We start from the raw sequence: 10279 nt of genomic DNA, 5'->3' as shown, positions 1-10279 counted from the left end.
GGCAAGCCACAAATAAGATACTGGTAGTCCAGACATTCAACAAGCATTTGTATGCAGAATATATAAAGAACTCCTACAAACCAGGAAGAAAAAGACAACTCAACAGAAAATAGATCAAACACTTAAATGGACGCTTCACAAAAGAGACCATCCAAATAGCCAATAAGAACATGAAAAGATGCCCGAGTTCATTAGTCATCAGGGAAATGAAAATTAAAAACCACAAAGTGGATCTACCGGAAACTTCGAATTGTGAGCGGGAAGGTAGAGTGGATGAACCACTTTGGAAAACTGTTTAGCGGTTTCTTTTAAACATAAACATACACCTACCTAAGGCAGCAATTCTGCTCCTAGGTATTTACCCAAGAGAATTGAAAACATATCCACATAAAACCTTATACATGAATGTTCACAGCAACTTTATTTCACAAATAGCTTCCCACTGGAAACAACCCAAACATCTAGAGAATGAAGAGACTGTAGAATATTCAGACACTGGATTATCACAAAAAGGACATGCTGTATGGTTCCATTTATGTGAAATTCTAGAAAAGAGAAATCTAATAAATGGTGACAGAGAGCAGATCAGTGATTGCCTGGGGCTGAGGCTGGGCTAGGGCATTGACCCGAAGAGGGGGGAACCATGAAACTTTCTGCAGTGTTGAAAATGTTCTGTGTCAAAACAGACTCACAGACCTAGAACAAACTTACGGTTACCAAAGGAGAAAGGGGAGGGGGGTAGGGATAAATTAGGAGGTTGGGATTAACATATACACACTACTACATACAAAATGATAACCAACAAGGACCTACTGTATAGCACAGGGAACTCTGCTTAATACTCTGTAATAACCTGTATGGGAAAAGAATCTGAAAAAGAATGGATATATATATATATATATATATATATATATATATATATATATAATTAAATCACTTTGCCATACACCTGAAACTAACACAACATTGTAAATCAACTATATTCCAATATAAAATAAAAATTTTTTAAAAATGAAATAAAAAAAAGAAAGAAAATGTTGTCTTGATTGAGATGGTGGTTACACAGGTGTGTTTGCCAAAATGTATTGACATTTTATTGTATGTAAACTAGACCTCAATAATCTTGATTTAAAAAGAAAAATCACCCTTTCCTGTCTTCTGTCCCCACCCCTCCTATCCCCTGCCCTTCCCTCCACAGAGATGACCATCATTCAAGTTTGCTGCGTATCTATTGTATCTGGTGTGTGATTCTATTCAATTACGTGAGCATATGGAAACATGTCAATTTTTTTTAAATTGGGATATCACACATGGTTCTGCAACTTGCTTTTTTTTACTTAGTAAAATTTGGAAATATTGTTTGTATCAATACAGAGCCTGCTTGTTGTTTGGCATGGCTGCATAAGTGGTCAATTATATGGATGGGTTTTATTTAAGCAGATCTATATGGAGAGATGTTGACGCTGTTTCCCATATTTTGCTCCTACAAAGCTGGTGTGAATATCCTTACACACGTCATTTCCAGACATATGTGTATCTGTAGGATAAATTCCTGAAGGTGGAATCACTGGTCCAGGGGAAGCGGCATTTTTCACAGGTCATTTGATAGATTCTCCCAAATGTCTTTCCAAACAGGCTGTACTGATTTACATTAATTTCCCCTGATTGCCAGTGAGTCCGAGCATCTTTGCATATTATTCTAGGTCATTTCTATTTCGTCTTCTGTGTGGGTTCAAATCTTTTGACTGTGTCCTTCCTAGGCTCTTTATCATTTTCTTATTGGTTTGTGGCAGCTCTTTATATATTTTGGATCTTAAACTTCATCACAGATATTACAAACACTTCTCCCAGTTTGCTGCTTGTCTTTTGGCTTTATGGTGACTCTACCCTCTCAAAATATTTCCATTGTTTGGTTGTCAAATCTCTATCCCTTTTCTGTTATGGCCCCTGAAAATGACTTCCCAACTAAAGGTATTAAAAACAGAGAAATAAGTGGAAGAAGGGAGGAAACTTTAAATGGCCAGAGACAGCCATCAGGGCATCTGTCATAATTGAGGGCCCAGAGGTCACAGCCCCTCAGGGGTGAATTCTACGGCCCTTAACAGTTCCAGAAGCTCTTACTGTCCATTAATTACCTGGGGAAACATGTCTGTTCCAATACATGCACAAAAATTCCAGGTGGGGCTGTGCCTTTGCTGTTCTGAACTGCCTTAAATAACCCTCGTTATAACATTATTTTTCACCCATCAGATTGACCCAGGTTAAAAAGATGATGCTCACTGCTGGTGAGGCTGTCGGGGAAACGGGCACTTTCATCTTCCTTGAGGGGAATTTGTACAACTTCAATTTAGCAGGATCTTTCTAAATACAAAGTGGGTAGGCACTCATTCAACAACCTTTTAAAACTTTCTCTTGAAGCTTAATATACAGAAAGGTGCACACATCATTATTAGTTTGGTGAGTTTTCCCAGAAAGTGAAACATACTTGCGCCACCAGCGTCCAGACCAAGAAACAAACCCTGAGCAGCCCCCTGCAGCCCAGCTGATGCTGCCCCCACCCCCATTATGTTGCCGGAGCTGCGGTTTAGTCCTTCTATTGCATGAATTCATCACAATTATTTAACTATTCTTCTGTCAATGGGCATTTGGCTGGGTTCCAGTTACGAATAATGCTGCTAACACACCCTGGCTTTGGGTGGACACACGTGCATTTCTGTGGAGTGTGTGTCCACGAGCGGAACTGCCAGGCCACAGAACGTGCCCAGGTTCGATTTTAGCAGATTCTTAGTTTTTTTCCAGAGTCGTTTTACCGATGAATGCTCCCACCAGCAACACGTGAGCTCTGACTGTGCCACATATTGAATTAGTATTGTCAGTATTTTTTGTTAGCCATTCTAATGATATTTATATATATTTATAAATATCTAATGATATTTATTGTGATATTTATTGCAGTTTTAATTGCATCTCCATGACAGTATTTTTTCATGGGCTTATTAACCGTTTATCTACTTTTTGTAGTTTATATTCAGTATTTTGCCTCTTATAAAGCAGTTGTCATTGATTTGAAAGAATTCTTTGTATAGTTTATATATTTGTAACATGTAGTTATTATATATGTATTTGTTAAATATACATATATAGTGAATATTTTCTCCAAGTCTATACTTGCCTTTTCATTTTCATTCTTTTTATTGTTCTTTTTCTTAGTATCTTTTGCAAAACAGATTAATTTTGATGAAGTTCAATTACAATTTTATTACTTGCACTTTTAAATAATCTTTATTATTTTATTGATTTTAATTGTTTAGTAATTTTACATTTTATTTTTATATTTGTATTTCTATCTTATTTTTATATTTATTTTATTATGAAATAAAGTTAAACCCAAGATTTCTATATCAAAATGAAACCTCTGGGGAAAATAGTTTAGCTGTGTTCATTTGTCAGAGAAAAGAAATATTGGAGCAGAGAGGTCAAGGGGGTTTACCCAAGGCCACAAGGTGTTGTTAAAATCTGTCAAACGCATTTTCTGTTTTTAATACGGTGAATCACACTGATTGACGTTCGAATGTTAAACCTACTTTGTATTCCTAGGATAAATGCCCCTTGGCCATGACGTACTACCGTTCTTTTCATATGTTGCTGAATATGAGTTGCTAAACTTTTAGGAAGGAGTTTTGCGTCTGTGTGTCGTCTGAGTCAAGTTTTTCATTAGGGCAATGCTGGCCCAGAGGTGTCGCCTTCCACACTGTGAATGAGCCGTTGTTGAGCTCCTTCCCCGTCTACTGGAGGTCACCAGTGAACCCACCCTAGCCTGTTCTCTGTGTTTGTAACTAAGAATTACATTTCCTAATAAGTTCATAGCGTTGTGCAGTTTCTTCTTGACTGAGCTTTGGTAGTCTGTGCCTTTCTCTGTTTCTCTCTTGCTATGTCTCTTGTTCTTTCCTCTAACCCGCAGCTGTCTCTGCCTTGGCCACGTCTATCCTGTTGTCACCCAGATTTCAACTGAGTCATGGAATTCATTGGCATCATCATCGTTCACAGCGTTCCCTATCTTTTTCATGTCTGTAGGGGAGACGTGGCCAGGGAGTCCAGAGGGGACGGCTGAGGACTGCCCATGGACCCCGCAGAAGAACGACCCTGGTGAACAGGCAGCCTGTGGGTCCACAGGAACACTGAACCCACCCCGTCCAACTCTCAAAGTGGCACATGTACATGGGCCAATGCAGCGTCTCTCAGGTTCAAGGGAAAGCAGAGGCCACGAGTACAGACTCAGGAGACAGCAGTCGCCAGGGGCGATCAGATCCTGTACCTGGAATCTGAGGTCCCTGCTCAGCCTTAGCTCCCCGGATCTACCCCAAAACATCTCAGATGGCCTGCTGCAGCAGGAGGGATGAGAGCCAGACCATGAGGAGGACCAACAAGAGGCAGCTGCTACTTTCTGGATGGGCAGGAGCAGGCTTAAAGATCTGAGCCCATCGGTGAGACTTTTTTTTTTTTTTTTTTGCTGCATTGGGTCTTCCTTGCTGCGCGTGGGCTTTCTCTAGTTGCGGGGAGCGGGGGCTACTCTTCATTGTGGTGCGCGGGTTTCTCATTGCGGTGGCTTCTCTTGTTGCGGAGCTCAGGCTCTAGGCGTACGGGCTTCAGCAGTTGTGGCTCGCGGGCTCCAGAGCGCAGGCTCAGCAGTTGTGGCTCGCAGGCTCAGTAGTTGTGGCTCACAGGCTCTAGAGCGTAGGCTCAGCAGTTGTGCTGCACGGGCTTAGCTGCTCTGCGGCATGTGGGATCTTCCTGGACCAGGGCTCGAAACCATGTTCCCTGCATTGGCAGGCGGATTCTTTTTTTTTTTTTTTTTTTTTTTTTTGCGGTACGTGGGCCTTTCACTGTTGTGGCCCCTCCCGTTGCGGAGCACAGGCTCTGGACGCACAGGCTCAGCGGCCATGGCTCACGGGCCTAGCCACTCTGCGGCATGTGGGATCTTCCCGGACTGGGGCACGAACCTGTGTCCCCTGCATCGGCAGGTGGACTCTCAACCACTGCGCCACCAGGGAAGCCCAGCAGGCGGATTCTTAACCACTGCGCCACCAGGGAAGTTCCATCGGTGAGACTTTATTCACATATTTATGCTCCCTCCCAGCGGGGCTGGGTCCAGACCACAGCTCCGCGTCTAGGCTGGGGGCTTGGGCGGGAGCCCTGGCCCTGGCCCTGGTCCTGGTCCAGGACAGGCTGGGCTCACACATGCTGCCTCCTGTGCCGCAGCACCTCCGTGGGTGTGAACAGAAAGTCCTTCTGGCAGGCCTCGCAGTGGTAGGGCCTCTGCAGGGCGGATGCCTTCTGGAGGGGCTCGGGGGCAGCCTCCTCAGCCCCTAAGGGAGAGGAGATGGGAGGCTGTGAGGGGGACGCTCCATTGCATGCTCTCACCCCCACCCAAATCCCAGAAACCTGGCGGGGTTAGGCTCTCTCCTGGCCTCTGGGGACTCCAGCTCTGTGTCCTCCAGGAAGCCCTCCTTGATCAATACACACACAGAGGCGAGTCTTTACTCTGTGTCCCAGGGGGTGAAAGGGACACAGAGAAAGACACAAGCAGAGACACAGAGACTGAAAGAGACAAACAGAGCCCTGGGGTGGGACCACGTGGCCCTACAGCCATCTCCCCAGCAAGCACCAGCGGGTGGCGCATGGGGCACCGCAGAAGACTCTGTGCCCGGGCCTGCCCACTGCAGCGTCCCCTGGATGACAACAGGATGGACGTGGCCAAGGCAGAGAGAGCTGTGGGACAGAGAAAGAACAAGAGACACGGCAAGAGAGAGACAGAGAAACAGACAGGAACACAGAGGCCAACCAGACAGGCGGAGACACAGAGACCAAAGAGAGACAGACACCACGACCTGAGAATGAGGTGGCTGCAGGGCCTCCTGGTCCCGGGCTCTGGGTCCTTGTGACGGAGTCCACACGTGGCCCCAGCCAGAGCAGACGGCTGAGGTCGTGAGTCCCCAGAGTGTCGAGCAAGTGCCCAGACGCACAATCAACAACCACAGGCTGGACGGACAGCTGGGCAAACACAGGCGCCCCGGCCGCCACTGCCCCAGCCTCACCTGGGGGACCGTCCTGTGGGGCCTCGGGGCAGGTGCTCTCGTGGGCGATGCGCTCCAAGGGCGTGAAGGGCATGTGCAGGTCGCAGTGGGGGCAGGTCCAGAAGGTGCGGAGACAGTCGCTGTACAGGTCCGCGTCGCTCTGCAACAGGCAGGCTGTGTCAGGCCTGGCTCCCCACCGCCCCCCGCCGCCAGCCTGGGACCTTCCCAGAACCCCTCGGGGCTGGCAGGCCCCTTTCTGAAACTGCATCCCTGCACTAAGCTGGAGTGCAGTTGGGGGCAGAGGGTGGGGGGAATCACTGACGTCACATTTTCAGGGGCAGGAGGATGAGGGGCCAAGGTGGGGTCCGTGCTCACCGTGAGGCAGCTGTAGGTGAGGAAGTCAGTGACTGCATAGCCCCCTTTGGTGGGATGGGGGGACGGGGTAGAGCAGCCAAAGAGGCCAGGGAGGCTGGGGGCAGCAGTGATGGTCTGGGGTCCCACATAGAGGTTCTGGATTTCCAGCCCTGTGAGCCGCCGGAGGCTGTAGGAAACCTGAACAAAGAGAGACAGGAAATAGGGGAGAGAGACTCAGGCAGACATGATCGGAGCACCTGGATCCAGCCGTGCCGAAAGTCCACCCCTGGGCTTCTCAGTTATGGGGGCTAATTGCTTAAGCCAATCACAACACGGTTTCAGATGCTCATGACCACAGGCTTGTCTAGAACATTCCCTGATGCCCCATCCCCCACCTCACCTGCCTTCCCCAGAGCCCTTCTCTCCTTATGACTGCTGGGAACACATCCAGACCTTAAGTCTGACCTTCAAGTCTGGCCACCTTGCCCCTTCTCCTCCAGCACGTCAGCCTGTTCCCCTTTCCCTGGTCGACTGGGTCGCACCCCATCCACGTGTAATAGCAATAGACTCAGGAGCAATTCTCAACCCCCCGCCACTTAAAGAGGTGGGGGATCAGTTTCAAATCTGCTCCGTCTGAATTCTTCCCATCTGTCCTCCACGAACAGACAGACACCTTACAGCTTCCCTCTCACACCCTGCACGCCCTTAACTGCTAACGGGGGTAACCTGCACCACACATGCAGCATGTATTCATAAACGTCTGTTGAATGAGGGCCGCAGGGGTTAATGGCATGGCTCCTGGGGTCAAACCCTGGCTCCCCCCTTACCAGCTGTGTGACGCTGGGCTTGTCATCAACCTCTCTGGTTTGAAAACCCCCAAATGTGTGCATATTGATGAGCTGGAAGCCAGGCCTTCCAGAGCTTTCATCCCTATGGCTGATGGCCCCTCTGGCCAAGGGTGTGCAGGTGCCCAGGAGGCGGGTACCTTGGACGCCGTGAACTGCAGCAGCTCCCTGCTCAGGGCTGCCACCTCCTTGCGGTTGACTGGGTCCGTCTCCTCGTCGTCTTTGTCCTCCATCCGCCACCGGGCCTGGTGGGCCAGCTGCCGGTCCAGGGCGCTTTCCCAGTGGGCCCGGAGCCGCAGGGAAGCCGCCAGGAGCCGGACAGCGCTCTCACTGTCCACCAGCTGGAGCTCCAGCCAGCCATCGGCCACCAGACGGCAACAGTCACCATTGGTGTCCAGGGACCGGCTGAACAGCAGGAGGGACTGGAAGAGAAGGGGCGGGGACAGGCAGTGGCGGGAGGGGGAGGATGCCATCGTAGAGAGGCCCCCCGCCTGGCTGGGCTCCTGCCCACCCCCCACTCACCCACCCACCCAGCCCTGCAACAAATACTGACCACACGCCTACTCTGTGCCAGACACTCTTCCGGGTGCCAGAGACACAACGTGAACAAGATGGACTCAGTCCTCGCCCCACGGAACTGAAATTCTACTCGGAGAAAGAGACTAACGAAGACTAAAGAGTAAAATACAGAGCAGGTTCCAAGAAGTCAGGGGCAGGGGAGTCACCACCTGCGCTGGAGGCCAGTGGCCGTCTCTGTCTTCCTAGGGTTGGGGCTACACGTGTGTGTCTTTGTCAACCTTGTCAGATGGCGTGCTTAATATGTGTACGTGTCACTCTCTATACCTTTTATCCTCAAAATATATAAACAAACATTGAATGTTAGTTGACAGGAAGCGTGCTGGAGTGCTTACAGGTGAAGGGTACTGATGTCAGCAACTTACTTTAAAATGCATCAAGAAATTCAAAGGAAAGCCCACCTGTTAAAATAGATGGACGAGTGGAGAGGTGATAAAGCAAAGACCGAATGTTAGCTGCAGGACTGGGGAGTGGGAATGTTGAGTGTTCCCTCTACACTTCTTTCAACTTTTCTCTGGGGAAAATCCTGTGGGATGGGGCGGGGGTGAGTGGGCGGGGCAGGGCTCGCCGCGGGCCGAGGGTCTGCGGGGCTGGTGATAGAACATGAGAGTCCAGTGCGCTATTCTACTCTTGTGCATGTTTGAAAGTCTCCATCATCAGAAACTACGGGGCAGGGGCAGGGCGGGGGGGATTGAATATCAAGCAGCATCTCAGCCAGCAAAGCCGTGTTTCTGTCCCGAGGTCCTGCTGACACCAGCACTCCGGCCCTCACCCCACTTCATTCCTCCTCCGGCACTGGTACAGCATCTGGTGTGCTTCTCTTTACCATCTGCCTCCCCCACTTATACATGAGCCCCGCGAACACAGGGAATCTTGTCCATTCTGATCACGACTGCATTCCCAGCACCCGGAAGAGTACTTAGTGGCTGGTGCCAGGTGGCCACTCAGTACATGTTTGAACGAAGACATAGCGGAGCAGATCAGAGTTCGCTTTCTTGGTGCCAGTGGAAATCAGCGTCAACAACATCTCCCAGGGCTCTAGGAAGGGTTTCTCTCTTCCCTCTATGTTCCCTGGGATGGAAGCGAGGGGGTCGGGGTAACGGGGACACCCACCTGATGGGGGGAGGCCTCAGGTGTGGCCTGTGACCCTGAGTTCAGGCTCAGCCACTTGCTCACTGTGTGGCTTAGTCAAGGGACACGCCCTCCTCCTCACTGCCCCCTGCACCCAGCCCCATCTTCTCCCCTATAAAGCGAGACTTGTGGCCAGGCCTGGAACCACAGGGTGGCCACAGTGGGCACACAGGTGTGGCAGCTACTGCTGTGAGGAACCCCCCTTCCTGGCTGCAGACACACATACGCACGTGTATCTGCAATCTGAGCACATGCTCAGCCTCCAGCACCATCCGCTTCTGCCCTACGACCTCAGTCGCCTCCTTGCTGGGCTCCTGGCCTCTGCCCCGGGTCAGGCCCTGTCCCGGCTCTGCTCAGAACCCTCTGGTGGTGGGGGGGAGGGGGATCCAGTCTCACCTGCCTCCCTGATCTCTTCTCCAGCCATGCTCCCCCTCACTGACTCTGCTCCAGCTGTTCCCTGTCCACACCAGGCACGTGGTGCCTCAGGGCCTTTGCACTTGCTCTTCGCTCTGCCCAGGACACTCTTCCCGCAGAGATCCCTATGGCTTCCTCCCTCCCTCAGGTCTTTACTTGACTGCACCTTCTCAATAAGGCCCACCCGGATCGCCTGATTCTATACTAGAACCTGTCCCCTCCCCTGCCCCCCAACCCACCCCTCCCCAATCCCCTCACCCGTACTTTTTATTTTCCCCAAACGCTTATCGCCCTCTACCCTATCAGTTAGTGCTGCACTGCGTTTAGTGCTCCTGCCCGCCCTCCCCCCACTAGATGTGAGCTCCTGGGGAACAGGAACCGGGTCTTGCCCTGTGCACCTTCCAGAGGTCCTGGCACCCAGCAGGCACTCAGTGAGTCATGAATGACAGCAGCCAGCCTGGGGGAGGGCAGCTCCTCCAGGCCCACCTGGGGCCCCCTGCCCTGGGACACAGCCATGGCACGGGTAGTTGGGAGGCAGGGAGGCTGGGGCGAGGACCCACCTGCAGAGCGGGGATGCGGACACAGTTCACCAGGTACGGTTTGTTGGTCTCCAGCAGGGAGACGAAGGCGAGGAGCTGGTGCCTGCTGCTCATCTTGTCCTTGTCATCTGGAAGGGTCGAGGGGACAGCTCAGCTCCCCGCCACACCCCACACCCGTCATCCCCCAGTGGCTGCCTGTCCCACCCGGGCCATTCCCGCGTCCACACAAAGAACGTGCTCACGTGTGCCATGGTGAAATGCCTGCGGCTTGTTCTTAACACTCTGCCGGGCCGGATGTGATTTTGGCTATGCAGTGACACTAAGAACTATTGTTAATTTTGTTAAG

General features: G+C 50.7%; 1 protein-coding gene across 4 annotated transcripts in view; it reads right to left on the bottom strand.

The window, feature by feature from the left end:
• Nucleotides 1-395: 395 nt before the first annotated feature.
• DHX34 (DExH-box helicase 34) overlaps nt 396-10279 on the bottom strand; it is a 31996-nt gene continuing 22112 nt past the window's right edge. For 3 of the 4 annotated variants that reach the window (XM_033844197.2, XM_033844201.2, XM_033844198.2), the window contains exons 13-17: nt 9955-10061; nt 7414-7695; nt 6450-6626; nt 6096-6234; nt 396-5366 (exon numbers count right to left, since the gene is read on the bottom strand). In XM_033844197.2, coding sequence (XP_033700088.1) covers nt 5233-5366; nt 6096-6234; nt 6450-6626; nt 7414-7695; nt 9955-10061 — 839 coding nt within the window. In that variant the 3' untranslated portion in view covers nt 396-5232. Of the gene's footprint in view, nt 5367-6095; nt 6235-6449; nt 6627-7413; nt 7696-7782; nt 9344-9954; nt 10062-10279 lie in introns of those variants that run through there. The other variant, XM_033844202.2, reaches the window with a different exon arrangement.

Source organism: Tursiops truncatus, chromosome 19 (genome assembly GCF_011762595.2).
Source record: "Tursiops truncatus isolate mTurTru1 chromosome 19, mTurTru1.mat.Y, whole genome shotgun sequence".
Taxonomy (NCBI): Eukaryota; Metazoa; Chordata; class Mammalia; order Artiodactyla; family Delphinidae; genus Tursiops; species Tursiops truncatus.
This window is presented reverse-complemented; position numbering and strand designations above follow the sequence as displayed.